The sequence below is a fragment of the Centruroides vittatus genome, unplaced genomic scaffold (assembly GCF_030686945.1).
Source record: "Centruroides vittatus isolate TY-2023 unplaced genomic scaffold, ASM3068694v2 contig_329, whole genome shotgun sequence".
Taxonomy (NCBI): domain Eukaryota; kingdom Metazoa; phylum Arthropoda; class Arachnida; order Scorpiones; family Buthidae; genus Centruroides; species Centruroides vittatus.
The window spans coordinates 3,054,033-3,076,881 of NW_027122113.1; the positions used below are offsets into that span (position 1 = coordinate 3,054,033).

General features: G+C 29.8%; 1 protein-coding gene across 1 annotated transcript; it reads left to right on the forward strand.

The window, feature by feature from the left end:
- Nucleotides 1-956: 956 nt before the first annotated feature.
- Nucleotides 957-20,911, forward strand: pont (pontin). Its single transcript, XM_067268569.1, has 11 exons — nt 957-1,205; nt 1,295-1,381; nt 5,825-5,957; nt 10,079-10,162; nt 12,853-13,010; nt 13,712-13,756; nt 13,851-14,019; nt 14,811-15,009; nt 15,294-15,393; nt 18,383-18,474; nt 20,558-20,911. The coding sequence occupies exons 1-11, from the start codon at nt 1,062-1,064 to the stop codon at nt 20,715-20,717; spliced, it is 1,371 nt and encodes a 456-aa protein (XP_067124670.1). The 5' UTR covers nt 957-1,061; the 3' UTR covers nt 20,718-20,911.
- The last annotated feature ends 1,938 nt before the right edge of the window (nt 20,912-22,849 follow it).

A 22,849-nucleotide genomic window follows, 5' to 3' on the forward strand; every position in this document is an offset into this window, starting at 1 on the left:
AACTATATATAAAATATTGTTTTAATAGAAATATAAATATTAACGACATTTACGAATAAATAATGTTCAAAATCGAATTAAAGTAGTATTTATAAGCAGTCCTTTAAAAAACACAAAAGCAATATCTGAGTAAAAGCGAGAAAATTTCATATATTAAAAGAATTCCAAATGTTTACAGCTGACTCTCCCTATGCTCGAGCCAAACTTAAGCCGCAAAGCGATTGCACCGCTCAAAATGGCACAAATATTTATTAGCCACTTTCATAGCATTTTAAAAAACTTTCCGCCCTATGGGCACTAAGAAGGGCTCATCCAGCAAGCTCATTTTAGGTTCGGCCAAGCCCACAATGGGGAAGCTGGGTAGTGAAACACAGTCCCTCGAAAAATTCCTGGGATTTTTTGACCCGTCCGGATTCGATCTCGGGTCCCCCCAAAGGTAGGTTGCCACCTTGACCGCTCGTCCGAACGGGTCGAAAAATCCCCAGGAATTTTTCGGGAGTAGTCCGTTCGGATATGTCGGGTCACGTCCCTCACCACCCGGCTGCCCCATTGTGGGCCTGGCCGAACCCATAATGGACTTGCAAAAAGAGGTCCTCTTAGTGCCCGCAGGGCGGAAAAAGTTAAAAAAAAACAAACATCTTGACCGCTCGGCCATCCGGCCATACTATCTTAGCATTAGAGTTATTGATAGCTCAGAGACCAGTATATCTATTGACTCTGGTAAAACATTTCAACGTTTCCTATATATAGCCAAGTGCATAGTATTTATTTTTCTAATTATTCAAGATAAATTTAATGAAGACATAAAATTTTATTAAAATTGAATATTATTTATAAATTATAATTTTATTTTTAAATTAATATTTTAATATAATAAAATTATTATAACAAATGTTTGTAAAAATACTTAATTTGTATATAGGCGATAATATTTGATTTTTCTCGTTTGCCGCCATCTGGCAGAGGTTTTGAAAGTACCGGCAACAACGTGCGTGTTTCTATTGTAAGTTTGTTGGACACGAAGTAGAAACGTTGTGAAGTATAATTTACAAAATAAATACATGATGAAGATAGAAGAAGTAAAAAGTACGACGAAAACTCAACGTATAGCAACTCATAGTCACGTTAAAGGACTTGGTTTGGATGAAAATGGCATGTCAATACCAATTGCTTCTGGTTTAGTTGGACAAGAATTGGCCAGAGAGGTAACGTTGAAATACAAGATTCTTGTATTAATTCTGTTTAGCTATATGTTAAATATAGAATTGTGTTTATAAACTGAATTTATTATTAGGCTGCTGGAATTGTTGTAGAACTTATTAAAAGTAAAAAAATGGCTGGTCGAGCTGTATTGTTAGCAGGACCACCAGGTACTGGCAAGGTAAGTAGATTTAATGATTCATAATGAAATTCAGACAAATTTGTGTATAATCTTGAATAATTAAATATTTAAAATACTATATATGAACATACAATAATATATAAGAACTTATAATAAAAAAAGTAGTCTCTGTGTAGTCCATCACTCACCAGTCTGACAATCCAGTAATCCAACAGTTCACAAGGCAGGGCACGTGAAATTTTCGTGTTATCCCTTGTTGATGTATGTGACAGAAATAGACTGTTGTACAGTGGTATCTTGTAGTTCAAATTTAATTCATATCAGGAGACTGCTTGAACTCTAATGCAATTTTTTCCATTATAAATAATGGAGTCATTTTATCCATTTCCAGACCATAAACAATATCCATTTTGATAAATTTAAAACAACAAATATATGTAATTTAAGGTAAAATAACAATTAAATGCCCTAATAATAAATTAAAACATGAAAATAATTAATTAATTAATGCTGTGTAATGAAACAAAAATTGCATTCCGTGGATTTCGGCATATTAAACATGGTTACTAGATTTGCCACATGTATCACTTTCGTGCTTTGTGATGAGTTGTTATTATTTTTTTTTTCATTTCAATTGTTGATATCACAACCTTCTCTTAGACTTCCATACACTTCTGGAATTCCATGCTTAATAAGTAATGGTTATATTGTGTTTAACAGAAAGTTTTGCATGTTATTGATATCAACAGCTGTAGTTACTTAACATGGATACAGGTACTACTCACTTTACGACCTATCTGCTTAACGACCAATCGAGTTTCGACCTGCAATTCGAGGAATTCCCTTTCTCAGTGTCAGTGTCGGTCAGTGGTGAATGGTGACATGCGCACTAAGCGTACTATAATAGGCTAATAGCATCCCAATATAGTCTTTTTATGAATAAATTTGAAGCTTGTTGCATAATTTGTATAATTTTACAATGATTCCATATTCCCGGCACAAGTTCCTCGCTTAACAACGTAGTCGTCAGAATGGAACTCAGTCGTAAAGTGAGGAGTACCTGTATATGAATTATGAGTTTTGGAAAGGATACAATGCTGTACAGATAATAAAAACACTTTGTAATGTGTATGGAGAAGATTCTACTAAACTTTTAACATTAAAAAAAAATACCGTTTAAGAAATTTTGAACTAAAGGATACAAAATATACAGGGTGCCCAAAAGCTTTTGACAAAGAAAACTTACAGGAAGAAATTAAAAATCAACAAATAACACAATATACTATTTATAACCAAACACACCAAAAATAAAGTGATAAAAGCACAAAAAACATACAAGTGCAACATGAAAGCGAGAGCAGACTTGGACGCATAACAAATTACATTTATGCTTCAATTGCATTTTCCACTGTGTGCACAGTTTGAACTTCAGAGTATCGTTCAATCTCCAATTTAGTGTTTAGACTGAAGCATTCAAAGTTAGAGTCATTTAAAATACAAGGTACCACTATATATGTGTATATACTGTTGGCCCAATTAATATAAAGATACATAGAATTAGCATTAATATAGCCTGATATAATCCAGTGATTGTTTGGCTATAAACCAAGTGCATTTTTTTACTTACAGTGAGTACATACATACAAAATCCAGTAATATGACAATCTGTTGTAATCTGACACTCATCTGTCTGATATATGTCAGATTACAAAGACTCTACTATAGTTATAAATTTTTCTAAGGAGTGACAATGGATGAGTTAAATTTGTTGAAGATGATTTATTGCTAATTTTTAGCAACAAATTATCTCCAACAAATTTAAGCCAAGATGAAGGAGGTAATTGAGCTACAGTAAAAAGAAAATGAAATATAAATAAGATCTTAGTGAGAAGTACAATACATATTGTATTATATGGAGATAAATGTAAGGAATATCAAAAAACAGATAAAATGCAAGTGCAGGTGAAATGGGTGCACTGACAAGATTATGTGGATTATTATTATTCATGCATAAAGTAAAAATTGAAAAAATTAAAGTTATGAATTGCTTATTAATAAAAGTTTTGTAGTGTGACTTTGTTAATCAAAGTACATTTGAACTCTTAAGTGGTTGTCTTCAGTTCATAGTCATAAAATATCTGAAATTAACATAACGTGAAATTTTCAAAATGCAAATGGCTAGAGAAAGAAGTCATCTGTGGCATGATTTAAGTTCTCAAACAATAATTAATGATATAATACAAGACAATTTGGCATCAAAAATGCCACATTTTTCACAAGGACAGAAAAAGTGAGAAATGGTGACATATCGTCAAAATAGTTGAGAAAATATGAATAATTTAGAAATGCTGAGAATAGTGATTTGTTCTGAGGCCTGTATCACGTAGGCAGTTACAAAATAGTTTTTATTTTAGGAATTTCTTTTTTTTCCACCACTGCATCAGCTTACTGCATCCTCTTTAATTCTGAGTATTGTGTCTTACTGCTTGGCACATGTAAGTCCTTGGAGATGCACTATAACCTCTCCGAGTTTGATCAAAATTGGTGACCCCAAAGTCATGCCATTCCCTCATTAATTATATTTTTCATATCTAGTCCCCAACTTGTCTTTTACAGCTTGCATTGTCCTTAAATAAAGCTTGGAGATCCCTGTTATATTGTGTGTACTATTTCATTTGAGAGAAACTTGATATAAGCATGATTAAAGTATATTTTCTGATTTATTATGAATAAATTTCAATGCCATAATAAAATGTGTTTAGGAATAATATATTGTTAGGGAATACTAAACTAAAGCAAGTGTCGATATAGCAAACTGTGTATGAACTGGCAATGTCCTGTGTATGACCACTTGAAACAAGAAGAGACCTTTTATACTTTATATTTACTTAAAGAAGAGACCTGTTGTTCAGTTGCGTGCCAAGTTATGGATGTGTGAGCAAGTGCATGTATAGTCTTAGATTAGAATAAAGTTTAATTCTAAATTAAAGGACTGCCTCATCATTTTTCTAACATACATGGTGCGGTGCCAAAATCTGGACAAAATTCAATTTCAAATTCCTGCCATTCTATACTACTGGTAGATGTTGTGTTCAATGTTCAAATAGCTTGACACATGTACTAAACCATCATAACCGCAAAACAGTCGCCATGTTGAAACCAAGTGCGGAGTATAACCGAAGAGTCACGATTATCGAAAGTGTTCACGCTCAGCAACAGAAATCATTCAGTTCTTTAGGTATCCAAGATCTACTGTGTATGATGTCATTGCAAAGTACAATCAGTTGGAGAAGACCAATGAAGGTTTTACAACTCCGGCAAGGAAAACTCACTTGAAGGAGTGCATTGTCAGGACACCCAAAAGCATTCAATGGGCTTGGGAGCTGACTTTTGAGGATCCAGGTCAGTCGATTCGAAAATTGTCGTCAGTTGTTGGTGTGAGTGAGAAAACTATGCAAAGAATTGTTAAGGAGGACCTCCGTTACAAGTCTTGCACAATTAATGTGAGATAGATGCTTTTCGAAGCCGCTGGGACAAAGTGAGTTGAACGCTGTGACCTGCTTTTGTGTTCCTTAAGAAACAATGCTGTCGGATGACTCAGATTTTTTTTTTTTTGACGAGAAAATTTTTACTGTTGATGCGAAAATCAATCGAAGGAATGACCGCTGGCTTGTCCATGACCCAGAAGATATCCTCATTATGGCAAAAATGAAATTTTTGGTGAATGTTCACATGCTAGATGTTGTATCCAGTGAAGGTGATGTCATGCCATCGTATTTCTTTAACAAAGGGGAAAATGTCACAAAAGAAGTTTATTTGCATGTTCTGTCAAATGTAGTGAAGCCTTGGATGGAAACTGTGTCGTCTGGAAAGCCGTATGTTTTCCAGTGTGCCTGCCCACATAAGTCATTTGTGCAAAATTGGTTGTCGGACAACATCAACATGTTTTGGTCGAAAGAATTCTGGCCTCCCAACAGTCCAGATTTAAATCCTTTGGACTTCTATGTATGGAGCAAAGTTGAAAGGGTCACGAACAAGTCCAGACATGCAAATGTCACATCATTGAGAGCCGCTATTGTTTCAGCATTTGCCAATATGGACTGTGACACATTAAAGCGCACATGCACATGCTTCAGACCAAGAATGGAGGCAGTCATTCAAGCACGAGGGGGATATATTGAGTAAATGTATTCTTTCTGACCTTACAAACAACGTGGTTAAAAGAAATTTGTAAACCTTTTCATTTTTGCAATAAAAAATATGTTTGGAAAAAATGTGCAATTTGTCCGGATTTTGGCACTGCACCCTGTATATGCTATTTTTATAATTATTCATATTGATGCTGTGAAAAACAAATTATTAATACTATTTTTATTTTGGAAATTTTTTAAATTTAATTTAATTGAAAATTTAACAGGAATAGTATTTAGTACTTTAAATTTTTTATTATAAATAAAATCTTATTTAGAATATTTTTTTAAGACTGCAATTGCATTGGCTATATCTCATGAACTTGGAACAAAAGTACCATTTTGTCCAATGGTAGGAAGCGAGGTTTATTCTTCTGAAGTTAAGAAGACTGAGGTACTTATGGAAAACTTCAGAAGAGCCATAGGTAATTTAGTATTTTAATTAGAGATTTTCTATATTTTTGAATGATTACAATATTGATAAATTAACAACATAAATTATTTTTCTATAAACAACTTCTTTATATTTTTAATACAATATAAGATATAAAGTTCATTTATATCATATACTTAGAACTTTTTTGTAAATGAAAATATTCTTTCATTTATCTATTTGTAGGCTTGAAAATTATTGAGCTATTTTTAGATTAATGGATTCCATATGAAAAACAGTTGTGCATTTTATAGTTTTTGATTTCGTCCTGCTTGACACCTTGCTAAAAATTATTTTAAATAATAATATATCAAAGATAAATAGGTGATTCTAATGTATTATTTTCAATGAAGTAGTTAGATAATGTTCTGCATTTGAATTAGATATCTACCAAATAAGCTGAGCTATAGCTTGGTTTATAGCTCACAGCCCACTTGTCAAAACCTCAGCTCAGCTTGATATTTCTAAATAACTTGAGCTGAGTTTCTCTAAACTCTAAGGGTCAAGTTACACACAACAGTGACATGCCGTCACAATGACCATTTGGTGCAGTAATATCGATAAATATCACACATAGCCAATCAGAGTTTCATCTATGACATGTGATCTGTATTCTGTCAATCATACAAGTGTTATAGATGAAACTCTGATTGGCTATGTGATATTTATTGATGCTTACTGCACTGTGCTAGCATGTCACTGTTGTGTGTAACTTGACCCTAATTTGAGTCAGTTAGATAATATGGTCTGTTACATTTAGTCTTAGTACAATTTTTCTACATACTTAAATTATATATTGGTTTTGAAAAAATTATTATGCTGTTGTGTTATGTTTCTAAAGGTTAAAATAAGAAAAGACAAGAGAAGCAGCGAAAACAAATTTTATTTATAGTTACATTTTGTTAGTTAGTTATTTTGTTTTAACATGTTTGCAACAGAAAATTCTTTGTTCTATTATCTGAAATGTATATAGTGTTAGGTTTGGTGTGTTTAAAATTAGTTTTACAGTAGTAGTGAATTATTTATGGTGATAAATATTAATAGAGTATTAACTTATAGATGCCATCTGTCAGAGAGCAATTTTGAATATTCTATAGAGGTCTTGAAAATTCCTGAAACTTTTGTATCAACCTAATATAAAATTAATTTCCAAATTATTTAGACAATGAAACTATTTTTATTTTCTTTTACTAAATATTTTTTCTTCCTCTTTTCATCTTATTTAACTATTAAGGAATTTGACAGGAGGTAGCAGTTAGGCTGCCACCTCTTGTTAAATTGAATAATTATAAATAAATTTCATTAATTAATTTATTTATAGTAAATTAATATATTTACTTACAAATACTCAATCTTTCTCTCTCAATCTCAATTTTATTTACAGTATGTATATTATACAGTACATCACCAATATCACAGGTTACAGTTAGGGGTGTGATACTGTTATAAGATGTAATGGGTTATGTAACATTTACTTCACACAAATAAGTATTTGTGAGAATCTTTTACAGGTAACCATGTTAACTATATACAGTATTATTACAGTAGAGTGAAAAGCTTTACAATTAGTCATTTACATTGGTATGTTCCTTACATGAACAAATAGATATATACAATGTTGCAAACTTCTAGACAGAGATAAGTGCTATACTGTGGTATGTATATTGAATACCAGAGTAATTGGCAAGTTGGTTGAAAGAGTTGCAGAACCAGTTAAGGGCTTTGGGTAGTCCTACTATTGGAAGAAAATTCTTGGTGGCGGGTAGTGGCTGTGTACAGGTGCCAGCCTTTGGTACTTGTTTACCTGGTTGGTGAGGTGCAGGTACATATTCTTGTTATTCACAAGGAAGTTTTGGCTACAGGGCCAAGTGCCTCTCTCCCCCAAAGTGATAGCTTCCATGCTCTGTCATTCCTTCTGAAGCATGAGGCAGTGAAAGATGTAGTGCTCACTCCCATCCAGTTCCCCATAGATGGTGCAGAGGCCACAATCCTAGTATCCATACCTCAAGTAACAGTTGAATTGATCATGGCATGGTCCATCAGAAACTGCATGAAGTTATGGTTAGGAGTGAACCAGCTGTAGATGCAGTCTTTGATATTTGGAAAAAGACATAAGTAATGTCATTGTGTGTATGTTCCCAAGCAGATTGCCACTCTGTGCACACTTCTTCCCATAGTGAATTGTTTACATAAGATATTGGCTTTTTGTTGTATAAAATTGCTGTATTTTTATTCTGGGCTACAGCCTTAGCAAGTCTGCACTCGTTAATGATGTTTCCCTGATGAGCTCTGGTCCAAGTGAGCTAGTACTTATTGGTTGTATGTTGCAAGATTTTGTCAATCTTGTTAAACATGGAATAGTTGTTGTTCTTAGTGATGTTGATAGCCATCATGCTGTTGGTAATTATGTGGCTGCTCTTATGCATGTAGTTCTTTAAGCTCCAGTTAGCAGCCTCTGCAATGCCAAGTAGCTTGGCTTGTACTATGCTGCAGTTATCAACTAATTTATGCTGTTCAAAATACACCTCTTTGCCATCTATGGAAGTGACAAAGCCACAGCTTACACTGCCATCCACTTTGGAGCCATCAGTATAGATATTTATTGATTGCTCAGGAGAATTATTTGAGAAGTATTTCTAGTTTTATGGGGTTGCAGATTCTGCATATGTAATGTTCAACTCAATGTCATTAGTGGTAATCTTATTATTAATTACAATTTTCTGGTTGTTCTTTATCTCCCATTTCTTGGCCAGTAGTAAATGTGGAGTTCTAAGGATGGTTTCTGAGCAATAATTTGCAAGCTACTGGTGGGGCTGATGTAAACCTTAGTGCTCTCTGCTGGGCCACCAGTAGCTTGTGTCTGTTATGTGCTAGATAGATGACATGATCCCAATTGTATAAGTATATATAATAATTGGGATGAAGATCATGTTGTAGATTTAATGCTTTGCATATCTTAATGCTGTTTCCATCCATTTTGATAGTGAAAAACCTTCTATATAGATGTGACTTTCTAGGTTTGCTGAAGATGATTCCTTCCCTGATGATCCCACAGAAGCAAGACCTATTTTTCTACTCCCAGTTCTAAAGAAAATATTGGAAAGACTAATAATAAAGAGGGTCAGCTGGCTTATGGAGCATAACTAATACTCACACCAACTGTTGTTGGTGTAAGTAGTAGTCTGTGGGATTTCTGGGTTTGGGGATTGGGACTATCTTTTTTCTTTTGCCTAAAAGAAAAGGCAGCTGGAAAAACATCCCATTTGAGGCATTCATTGCATATTTTCAGTATTAGGTCAGGGTTATGGTACCATATATGCTGGGCTAGCTCAGGAGTAATGTTGTAAAGCCCAGGAGCTCTTTTTTTGGTTGATGTCTCTGATCATCTCATTTACCTCATCAAATTGAAGGAGTGGGCTGTCTTTGGTATCAATTGGTAGAGTGATAGTTTTCTTGATATTCCTATACCATTGATTATCTACATTCTTATTGTCCTTACAGCAGTTGTCCTTACAGCATATGTTGAAGTGTGCTGTATAAGTCTTGGGTGTAGGAGTTATTGACTTTCAGTGTAGTAAGGATGTTTCTGGTCTTGAGTTTGCTGGTGCTCCATTTGGTTAGGAAGCCCCATGGATTTTTAGAGGCCTGAGAGTAGTAGTCCCTCCAAGAAGAGAGCTTTCTTCCTTGATGGTGTTTTTGTACTTGAGTTGATGCTCCAGATTTACAAATACTAGCAAATTTTTTTGGATTTGCTTGAGGAACAGTAGAAAAGATAATAGATTTAATAAGGACAGAGTTAGACTAGCAAAGTCATGCAGCAAAATTGAATAATGTGGAATATAAAGAATTCTTGAAAAACTTTTTTTTTCTATAAAAAATGTAAATAATTACAAAATGTTTGTATTAAATAGTGATTATAAAATTTTGATAAGTACTCTTATTATTTATAAAATATTTTATTTTAATGTAAAAGATTTTCATTACTGCTTCCAAGGTATATATAGTGATCTATTGTGCTAATTTACTGTTTAAAATTCATAAATATTTTTTTAAAAAATGTTATTTTACAAAGTATATTATTTCCTGTAATTAATTTATTATAATCTTTTTAAGGACTTAGAATTAAAGAAACTAAAGAAGTATATGAAGGAGAAGTTTCAGAATTAACACCCTGTGAAACTGAAAATCCTATGGGAGGTATGTTAATCTTTTAAGCTATAAAAAAAAAATAAAACAATAATTTTGTGAAAATGTGCAAAGTGCCCCGTATGCTTCTGCACCACTTGATCAAAGGGTTGGCACTAGGTCTGTGATGCCACATCAGGATTCTGACACCACTGTATATTCGGGTAGATACAGAAACTGTTTGTTCAATGTGAGCTTACATGTTTTTGTTTCCTCTTGAGTGGTTGCATTTGTAGGCGGTCAGATTCAGGATGGAGGTGACCGTGTACTCAAAAGAAGGGCACTCTACAACTCATATGTATACACAGAATAAGTGTATTAGAAAAGTTGTTTGATCAATCATATTGGGTCCAACCACAAGAGAGAGAGTTTACAAGTGATTGCATGTTGGTATTTACCTGAAGTTGTAGGCCCTTTGCAGCGATTTTAAGAATAGGGTGTTGTGACTTGGCGGATAGGATTTCACTAGGATTTAGTTTCTGGAGATAATTGGCGGTGATGATTTTTATGGGCAGTGTATATCCAAGACTTGGGTGAACACTTGATGACGACAGACTCCCTATGACAACAGTCTCCTTTCCATCTATTTGGGGATCGTCTTCTATTAAGTTCTATGTCCATTTTTGGTAATGAAGGTTAGTTAAAGCAATAGCAATTTTTTTGATGTTATGTTCCTGATACAGTCAAAAATGATGCAGTCAGATGTGTCATTCTGGACAAGGAGCAAGTCTGTGTGAAAATGGAACCACTTCCTGCCATCGTGGTTAAGTGTTAAAATTTTAGCAAAATTATTTAAGTAAATTGAGTATATTTTTTTGTATTTAGCCCAGGTTCTCACAATTATACAACACATTGTTGATGTTTTTTTTTTATTAATAAAAGTAAAATTTTAATAATGAAACTACTTTTGATATTTAGTATATTGACTGCCAAATATTTGAATTAAATTTAGCTGTTGTTCTGTTATTGGCCTACCTTGCATTTCAGTTTTCTATTGCTCCACTCCAGCTCTGCTCTAGCATTAAAATGCTTGCTCCATTCTCACTCTATTCTCTAAGGAAATACTTTTTAAAATAAATTCTTAAATCAAAAAACAATTTTTATCTTGTGAAATGTAGTCATGTCTTTAGCACTAGCAACAAGTATGTTTGTGGCAAATAGATGTAAATAATAGGTAGTAGTCATCTGAAATAAGACTGAAAGTAAGCTAAGACATAGAGCAGAAAAACATTTTTGGGAAATATTTACTGCAAATTAATGCAGTTAATTCAAAGACTTACATGCTTTATTCATTTAGACTGATATGTCATTCGAATTGATAATTAACATTTTTGATTTGCAAAATTTAATGACCAGATTCTCAGCTGGTGGTTTCAAATTCAAAAATATATTTGACTGATCTCTATAGAAATTTAGTCTCTGCATACCACATTGAGAAACTCTTATTTATATTATTTATTAACAGAAAAATAATACAAAATAATTAAAACAATGTTATTTAGATTCATGAAAGTAGTGTGATTTATTGATGATATTTTTTGAAACACTTTTCCACACACAGAGCTGGCTTATTTTGGTATACTAGACAATAATAGCTTGTTTTTTGGCATTTTTATTTTAATTTTTTAAAGTAGATTTACAGACAATGTAGCTAACTTGTAAGACAATAATTACCTCTTTCTTAAAATTAAGTTTAAAACAATTCCCAATAAAAAAATTATCAAATCAAGCAATGAAACAAAGGAAAGATAATGAGTAATTATAAAATAGTTTTTTATAATATAATTTATACTTATAGTATTCAAGATAAAGTAAATTTTCAAATGTTTTTGTTTGAATTTTTAAATATAATTTTACTTTATTAAAAAAAATTGACAAATTTTGAACATACAAGTATTTATACTTTTTCTAAATTGACACTTAATGTAAACAAACACCTTTTTAGATTATGGGAGACGTTCAAAATTTCTTTTTATATTTTAGACCTAATGTTTAGTGTGCAAGCCATAAAAAAACTTTATTTTTTATGTAAGCATAGTAGTTTTTTATATTACTTTGTAGTTTGTAAAAAAAATATACATTTTGTATTTTGGACAACTTGTTTCATTGCAGAAATCTAATCTGGTTGTCCAGAGGGAAACTAGCAAATCTTAATTTTTAACTCTGAGTAAATGTTCTGAATAGAAGCTCGTGTTTTGGAAAATATTTAAGTTTAGGTGGCTTCTATTAGTGACAAAATGGTATTTATTACAAATTTGACTGAAGAATAAATGTTTTTCATTTTTGACTTTTTTTGACTTGTGAGCATTAAGAGAGCCTTTATTTTTTAAATCATACCCATTATTGGTTTGGCTAATCTCACAATACAGGTAGTCAGGTGTTGAAGGTCAGGATCTGACATATCTAGGACTGACCATCCATGGAAAATTCTTGGAGATTTGCTTGCCTGGATTTGATTCCAGATCTCTAGTGTAGTAGACCAATGCCTTAATCACTCAGCTATCTGGCAATCCTGATAAGTAAATATTATAAATTAACTATTTCAATCAATATCATGCTTAACTGAGAATGGTGCCAGGGAGTATTTCATCTAATGTTACAGTGGCAGTCAATGTATTAAAAAAAAAATTATTTGAAAATAAAATTAAGTTAAATATTTACTATTTCATATAAAACTTTTAATTTGCATTTATTCTCTATAGGCTATGGTAAAACTGTAAGTCACATAATAATTGGACTGAAGACAGCTAAAGGAACAAAGCAACTCAAACTTGATCCCACAATCTATGAAAGTTTACAAAGAGAAAAAGTAGAAGTGGGTGATGTTATTTACATTGAAGCTAACAGTGGTGCAGTAAAAGTAAGATACCTTTCTATTCATATTTCGTGATTTATTCTTTCTTGACTACTAATTTTTTTTATTGAAAATTACCATCACATTTTAATAAAGTTTAAGGAGTCAAATTTATGTTTTGGTTAAACATTTTTTGATGTAATTTTCTCATTGTCAAATTAGATCTTAAGAATATACACTAATAATAATCCTCAGTTTGAGGATAACAATTCAGTATAATCCTTCATTATATTTGCCATATAGGAAGACAAACTGAAAAAGCAATATATCAGATGGTACAATATAATTTATATAGCTATCCATTATTGGCTAAAGTGGTTTTGTATTTGAAGTCATGATAGGCTGCTGTAATAAGAGTTATTCTCAAATTAAACAATTATTATATGAAACAATTGAATATAAAATGTGACAAAAAGAAATTAATTCAAAAATAAGTATAATTAGAAAAACAGTAAAAAAATATTTATCATATGATAGTTTTTAAAATTATTGAATTAATATTTATTTGAGGGATAAAGTCTTTCTTATTTCTAAGCAAATTAATAAATTGATATCATGCTGGAAATATTAAGCTTTATTATAATGATATAACAACTGTTTATATTAAATCTAATGTAAGAAAATTTTTCCGTTAGATTTTAATTTATTGATTACTTATTTTTCTGTAATTTTTTAATGAGTATTAAATATATTTATTGTACTTTTAGAGACAAGGAAGATCAGATGTCTATGCGACTGAATTTGATTTAGAAGTATGATCTTTTTTAAAAATATTGTTAATTAATTTAAAAAATTAAATTATTTCAAGACCAAAGATAATTTATTATTAATTGCATTAAATTTAAGGCTGAAGAATATGTTCCATTACCAAAAGGAGACGTTCATAAGAAGAAAGAAGTTATTCAAGATGTTACGTTACATGATTTGGATGTTGCAAATGCTCGTCCACAAGGTGGACAAGATATTTTATCTATGATGGGTCAATTAATGAAACCTAGAAAAACTGAAATTACAGGTATAAAACTATTACATATTTTAACAATAATTCTATTAAATTATTATGAATGTGAAATTAGCTTAAATATTTGTTTATTTAATAAATGTTGAATAAATAATTAAGTTAGCTAAAGAGAGAGTTTATATTATTAAAATAATGCAGAGAGCATAGCTAACTTTTGCTTTATCTACACCAAAAATTTCACCTAAAAATAATATAATGTAGTATGTACAGATACAGTAGAGTCCCGCTAGTCCGAACTAATTGGAACCGAGTCCTGTTCGGATTAGATGAATAACTGAAATAATGCAAGAAGCAAGCAGTCATTGATGGTGTTGGATCTATATAAACTGGACCTGTTTTAGGTTCAGTTTATATAGATCCAACACCATCAATGACTTTTGTTTCTGTTTTTGTGTGTAAGTACTGTATAGATCGGCTGTTTTAATAGGCCATGTTAAACACTGATTTATTAATTTTGTACAGTATTAATACAGTACTACAATAAAATACAATTTTTTTTGTTGTGGAATTCTAAATCTTTTTGTACCATTAATACCATTTAAATTCAGCTGAAAAATACAAAAATAAAACAGATTAAAAAAAATTTCCTCTCCACTGACTGAAACATGTTTGGACTAGCAGGACTCTTCTGTATTTAGAAGTATTTAATAAAAAATAAAAATGTTAATCTTAATTAGCAGATTAAATGTTTGATTAAATAAATTATAGTGATCAAAATTTTTGAAAATGTTGTTTTTAAATATATTTTAAAACACAATTTAATAATTATTTTTATTTATTTATAGATAAACTAAGAAAAGAAATCAATAAGGTTGTAAATAAATACATTGACCAAGGTATTGCTGAACTGGTACCAGGTGTACTTTTTATTGATGAAGTGCATATGTTGGATATTGAGTGTTTCACTTATCTTCATAGAGCATTGGAATCTTCAATTGCACCTATTGTAATTTTTGCTACTAATCGTGGAAGGTGTACGATTAGGTAAAATATCACAGTTATAAATTGTTAAAGTATTTTAATAAGAATGAGAACTTATATTAATTAAATAAATCTTGGTATTTAAAGAAAATTAAGTAATAGAAATTGGTCATTTAATCAATTAAATATAAAACTTACATTTTGTTTCTAAATTAATTTCCTAAATAATCCAATTAATGGTCTTTTAGGTTAAAATAGTAAAAAATATTATGAATACTAAAATAAAATTTTAAAATATTTTACGTTTAATCTTAAAATGAAAACTGAAGAAATTTTTCTAATTACAGAGGAACAGATATTTTATCTCCTCATGGAATTCCTTTGGATCTTTTGGATCGTCTCATGATCATTCGTACATTGCCTTATTCTCAGGAAGAAATGGTTCAGGTATTAATCGTAATTTTAAAATAAAAGTTTTTTAATTAACTTTGCAAAATTGTACAAATAATTAATATAAAATATTTTTAGTAATATACATTTATATTAGTTTTATACTGCTTTATTTGATTTAATTTATTTCATTAAAATGATGTAATCATACAATGATAATTTATTATATTATTGATAAATTCCATTATTGGATTAATTGGCATTAATCAGATTTGAAAAATATGTTAAAAATAAAACTTAGAAATTTATATTTCTAACTGTTTGTATTTTTTTAGTTTAATTCTACAAGTTAATCTAGTTTAACTAGTTAATTAAGTTAGCAGGAAAATATATAAAGTTTTAATTAAAGACTGAATTTTTCCATATTTCTAATAATTTCCTTAGTTAATATTTTTCATGACTATTATCTTGAAAAATGTTAACTAATCATATTATAATATAAAGATGAAATAATTATTCAATAATGCTTATAAATTTTGTAAGATTATTTATTTAGCTTGTTAATTAATTGTTACATTTAAATAATTTTAAAAATATATTTTGTCCTTAAGTGATTATAAAAAAAGATAAAAAGTCCCAGATTTATTATAACTAGGAATTTATTCAGATTTACATAAGTAATTGAAAAAACATATTTTTAAATATATTTTGAAATACAAAAGCATTTTAGCTCTAAAAATATGAGAAAATAACTTTGTTGATTAGAGATGATAAAGCTATTTGAGTTTCTTCTTTCTTTAGTATAAGTAGATTTATTAGAATTCTACTTGTTTAATAGAAAAGGAAATGGTGGATGTCTAAAAAAACACCAGTATAGCAAACTAGTTAAACAAACACCAAAAATATTTACTACATTTACTCGCATATAAGACGAGGTTTTTATCCATTTTTCACTGCTTCAAAAACTTAGATTGTCCTATATGCGCAAGCAGAGGATTCTTTTTGTTTTTGTATAATTTTTGTAAACTGTGTATTTGCATTTTTTTACCGGATTTTCACCTTCTGGTGTTTAAAAACAATAGTGTTTTATCTGGGTTGTTTGAATTGTTCTTGTGTATTGTCAGGAGTAAAGATGAATAACAATAGGAAAAGCAAAGCTTTTGAATTGAATTCCAAAATCACACAGGAGCCCGATATAAGTTTTAATTCATTCCCACATGAAAACAGATGATTATTTAGAAATCAGGATTCGAAGAAACTCATAAGTGTAATTGACGAAGAGTGGATTTGTCTGTTAAGAATTGCCAAAAAAAGGTTTCTGATTGTGCAGCTTTATGTGAACAAATTATGTTGTCTATTTTACAAGATTTTAAATTCCTTGAAGTTAAAATGCCAGTAATTTTTGTGGGACAATGTGTGCATTTACATGCATTTGATATTTTATTTGTGATTAAACAAAATATAATTAAATTGTATTAATAAATCTAATTTTCTTTATTTTGATCTTTAAAGTCACACTTCGTCCTATATGCAAGATTGTCTTATACTCGAGTAAATACGGTAATATAATGAATGTTTTTGTATCAGTTAGACATCCTGCCTATAAAATGCAACAAAAAGATATTGATTTGGCATGTTTAAAATACTCTGAGACTAGAAATTTATAGGGCCATGAAAAATCAGACAGCCCTCAGCTTCAGAGAATCATATATTGTCAATGGCATGGAGAGCATGGTTTGAGCAGTCGTAGGAAATCACTTCATGTATTCTCTTAAGAATATTTTGATTAATAAACTTACTTTATTAATTATGTAATGTTTATTACTTATTTTTCTATATGATATACATTGTGTGTGTATATCATATTTTTAAACAACTGAGGTTTGGGCATTCAACCTCAGTTGTTTAAAAATTCAATGTGATTTCCCTTATTTGACTTGGTAATCTTTTCTTTAATAGGCTTATGTAACCTGAGGTTGTCTGATTGATACAGATGAAAATGTTTGTTATATTAAATATTTTTGGTGTTTATTTAACTGGTTTGGTTTACTGGTGTGGTTTTAGATAATATATACCAGTTCTTGTGGTGTTTAATACAATGGATGTCTCTGCAATTACGAAAGACTTTAAATTAGCTATAGATAATTTTAAAAAACATTTAATACGTACACATATTTAGGAGTTAAATCTAGAACTACAAATTTATCTTATTGTAATTTACTGAAGAGATTTCTCTTATGCCCTTTGAACTGTAGATATTTTAAATTGATTTTAGAGAAACATTTTGGAGAAAATTTATATTTTTAAAAATGAACATAAAACAAGATACAAACTACAATAGATTCAATAAATTCAACTGTTATAAATCAGCAGAACAAATTTAAACTTTGAAGAATGATTTTTCAAAGCTACTTCAAAAATATATTAATTTTTAATATATTTTAAATATAAATAATTAAATCGTTTTGTTGTTATACTTTTGAAGAACAATTTTTCATATTATATTGATGTAAATGTTATATCTAATCAGAAAGCTTTCATTGCTGTATTTATATAAAATTTATTTCATGTTTATTGGATTAGCTTCTAATGCAAGTAACTCTTGAAACTGAAATGTTAAGCAAACTCTACACAATGTTTAGCAAGTTTTTTTTTAGAACTGCATTATACAAAAAAGTGGTATATAATATGAATGAAATAATTAATGAACCATATTAAAATAAAAATATGATAACTGGAGACTACTTTATTTATTTTTATTTATGTTTGACACTTAGAAGGATTTTCAGAACCATTAAATTATTATTTGTGTTCTTTCACCTTTGTATGTATGTGTATTTTTCATATATATATATATCAGAAAATTTCATTAATGCACTGGAAAACTTGACACTGATATAATGTGATGATTAATAATTTGAATGAATATTTTGATTACTTTTCAAAATATATTATTAATTAAAAGAATTCATAAGACTTATGTATTTTTAATTAACAGACTAGTATTATGCTATACTTAGATATATTTATAATTTTTTTAAAATAGATACTTAAGATTAGAGCACAAACAGAAGGAATAGAAATAGATGAAGATTCTTTACAAGCTCTTGGAGAAATAGGAAGTAAAACCACTCTCAGGTAAAACCTTTTTACTGTAACTTTGTATATAAAGTTTCTAATAGTTTATTTATTTATGAAAGTTATTATATAGCAGGGATTCTTAATGAGATAGGAAAATTATATAACAATATAAGTAATATACAAATATTAATTAATTCATTAATGCCAATGATTAAAATGGATATTTAATGGACTATGATTTTATGAAACTGCAATAGTAATTACAAGATGACAGTTTTTACAGTAAATTTTGTTACTTTATCAAATAATTTCTGAACTATTTGTTACATATCTAAATAGATTGCATTCTTGCTATTCTGAATTCCACTTAATTCAAGTAAATTTTGTTCACAGAAAAAACAAACATGCTTTATTTGCATCCAGAAAATAAGTTTAATGAATTAAAAATGCTTTCAGCCTCTGTTTATAGGTCTTCTTCAGTTACAGAATAGTTATATATATATATATATATATATATATATATATATATATAACTATTATTAATAGAGTTTACTTAATTCATTCATTAAAATACTGTGTATGTAATGTCTGGATTAGAAGGTAAAGGAGGTAAATTTTTTTATTGAGAGATTGACAGTAAAAACAGTTGAGAATTATTATTCCTCATGAGGATAATGGAGAAAATTCATATATTTTTCATCAAACTGTGTTAAATTCTCTACACAGTGCCTAACCAATGTGCCTAACTTAAATATGTTAAATGGTTTTTATGACGATGAAAAATTTTTATTTATAATTTTAATTAAAATATTTTTGATAATTTGCTTGAAAAGTTTTGTTATGAAAATAATTCAGAGCTTTTTTTCCTTATTGGATTAATTACTTTATTATAACACAATATCTGTGTTTTAATATTACAAATTTTAATATAGTGAGTGAATTTTAGTTAATTGGGTCTAGCATACTTTGGCCTAAGTGGATGCCAAGTTTACAAAAGGTATAAAAATATAAAATAAAAACAAATTACATAAATCCTGGAACAATTGGTATAGATCAGAAACACAAGGCCTACACTCATTTTACTTACATCTTATGCAAGAATTGAAGATCATAAGACCATTGTCAGCATCATCAGTATTTCCATGACTGTTACAGAAGACTAAGGATGAAACAGATTTTCTGATCAATGTCTTCTATAGAGACAAGGCAGAATTTATAAGATGGAGTTTTGAATAAACACAATCTGAATTTTTATGTAACACAATCCATGTCATTCCAGCACCAATTCACTGTCAGTGTTTGAGCAGGTATTATTGGGAATAGTTTAATAGAAACATAGTAGAAAGTAGAATTGGCTGTTCCAAATATCTAGATTTTCTTAAATGAATGCTATCCATTTTTTTTTTTTAGCTATAATTGATAAAAACATACAGTGAATGTATAAATTTAATGACTGTACAGCACATTTCACATACATGGCATGCCAATGGTTTGACCAGTATTTGTCAACAAAATGAGTTGGAAGAGTGGTCCTATGCCATGACCTGTATTCTATCCGGATTTGATATTACGGGACATTTTTCTTCGGTGTTGTGTGAAGGAAGAAGTGCACAGTGTTGAGATAGGAAACAAAGAATAACTCCTCCCCTTTATCTCCTGTCTAGTTGATCTTATTTTTTGAAACACTTGTATTTATAAATTTATAAAGCTTACAAGCTTACAATTTTCTTCATTTAATGAAGGATTTTTGACTACTGAAAATATTTCTGAAACTTAAATGCTTGAACAAATTTAAGCAATTGTGAAATAAATAAAAATTTAGTTATTTATTTCACAATTGCTTAAATTTGTTCAAGCATTTAAGTTTCAGAAATATTTTCAGTAGTCAAAAATCCTTCATTAAATGAAAAAAATTTCAATTTAGAGACCTTTTAAAGGTGTCAATCTATGTTTTCTGTAATAAAGGTTATTATTCCTAGTTCAAAATGAAAATATGCATTTCAGTATTTAGCTAGTACAAAAATCAAATAATAAACTGAATTATTAATTTATTTATAATTTATGTCTATCTGTTTTACAAATTAATAAAAACTACTACTTATTTGAGAAAATATGTTAAAATGATATTTTTATTTTTTAGGTATGCTGTTCAGTTATTAAGTCCTGCCAACATATTATCAAAAGTAAATGGCCGTACATCAATCAAAAAAGAGGACATCAAAGAAATAAGTGAAGTGTTTCACGATGCCAAATCTTCTGCTAGGTTACTTGCTGAACAGGACGATAAGTACATGAAATAGAAGAATAAATAAATATTTTCGTTATTTACTCTATTGTTATTTTAGTTGTATAATTTCAGTTATTTGCAAAGTTGTTTCATGAAATATTTTCTTTCACTCATGAGAGAGAGAAAAGTGAATGTTTTTATTGCACTGCATTCAGTGTTATTCTCTTGTAAATTACACATAAAATAAAAATTATATATAGAAAATTATTTATGTTGAAAGTTGTTTAAAATTTTTTTTTATATATAAATTTCTAATTAAAAATTTGCAAAACTTACTGATATTTACTTTTTGAATACTTTCCATAACAAAATAGCTTAAAGGAAAAAAAAAACACTTAAAATTAAATTACCAGATAAGTCTATAATTTTAAAATTTAAATGATGATTTAATTGCTAATCTGACATTTTAATAAATAAGTAGCAACAAAAATTAGAATCTTACTTTATCAAAAGCTTTCTGTGCAAACATTAAGATATTAAGATATAAAATTTCAGAACTTTTACAATAAATTTCAGTTTTTATTTTGATTAAATTCATATATTATGATTAGATTTAGCTGTTTTGCAGAAAAATTAAAATTTACTTTATTACTGTATAATAATAAACTGATGACAGCATTGAAAATAGGGTAAATTCACTAACTAGTAAAAGCAAAAAAGTATAAAACATTTCAACTTTGTCTAATAAAAAAATACTGACTTTTTATTTCTGCTTCTAATAGATCAGTCAAAAACTTTTTTTTTTTTTCCTAATTTTTCAATTATTTTTGTGAATCTGTTTTTAAAAAATATATTTTTTGTCATAAAATTCTTTAGTCCATTGCATATAATTTATGTCTCTTTTTACTCGGCAAAAGTGAACTTTTTAAATCAAAATTCTAATAATATCCCTCACACTTAAAATAATAATTTTGCTTCTCTATCAAATATATAATTTAGAAATATCGTGATAATTTAAGACCAAAAAATATCTGGTTAGGAAAATTTGCTTTCACCTTGACCCATATTCAGGTTTCTGAATATTGAATGAAAACTAAAATATTTAATATGTTCTCATAACCCTACTAGAGTGTCTTCTATACAAAAAGTCACTTGTTTCACACAGAAAATGATTTTTTTAGTGTGATTAGAAATATACACTTTCTATTATTATGCATTTCATTTATTAGTGAAAATCCTTCGATCAAATCCGTATGACAATGATTTTTTTATTATATTATATCCTTTTGTGAACGTAAAACACGCCCTTATCGTGTTGCATTTGTTGATTCACATTGCTTAATTTATGCATATATCTCTTTAAGAGTTACTATTTGAAACAGGACAACTAAAACGTAAAAATTGTTTTAACATTAATGATAACGTGTAAACAGTTGAAATAAAATTCGTTTCCTAGGCGTAGACTTTTTATAATTTTTTGTATTATGGATTTTTTACCAATTACCAGTGTAATTGGTAAAAAAATTCCATGTAGCCAGCCCGTTAGTTAAGCGCGAGATCGACCATACGGATTCGATCCAGAGCAGTAGTCTTCCGCCTTAATCGCCTTGGCTATTTGGTCATTTCCATGACGGGTTCGATCAGATCTATAATGGGGGATACTAAGTGGTGAAGAACAAGACCTGACGTGGGTCCACCAATGACCAAGCGGTTCCATTCCCTGAACACTGGGAGTTCGGTTGTAGCTTCTCCAGGTCGGGCTGGCCACGTGTTTTTCAGTTTTTCTCCACGTCTGTAACGCCTGAATAGGGACCAGTTACCCTTAAAAAGACCTCCTGGAAGGCATCCCTTTAGACAGATCGCCCAAGTGTTGCGTTGCCGTATTTTAAAAAAACAAATAAACAAACAGGACCTGACGTATTCAGGAAAGAGTGGCCGCTTATAAAATTTTCGAGTTTCTCTAACCCACTCCGAACCCGATTTTCTCAAAGACGCTCTAGGTAATCTGAGATCAAAATCTGGACGGTCGAAAATCCCAAAAATTTATGGTCCATATCGGGATGTATGTCCTGGATATATCAGTTTCCAACCCTCACCTCCCAACTGCCCCATTGTGGGCCTGGCTAAACCCACGATGAGCCTGATAAAGATCCTTAGTACCTACAGAATGGAAAGAGCCATGAAAAAAGTATCGCAGGATCGCTT

Coding starts and splice junctions, on each gene's coding strand:
- pont (XM_067268569.1), top strand. CDS start 1,062: ATGATGAAGATAGAAGAAGTAAAAAGTACGACGAAAACTCAACGTATA. Junction 13,011..13,711: donor CTAACAGTGGTGCAGTAAAA/GTAAGATACCTT, acceptor TTGTACTTTTAG/AGACAAGGAAGATCAGATGT. Junction 15,394..18,382: donor CTCAGGAAGAAATGGTTCAG/GTATTAATCGTA, acceptor TTTTTAAAATAG/ATACTTAAGATTAGAGCACA.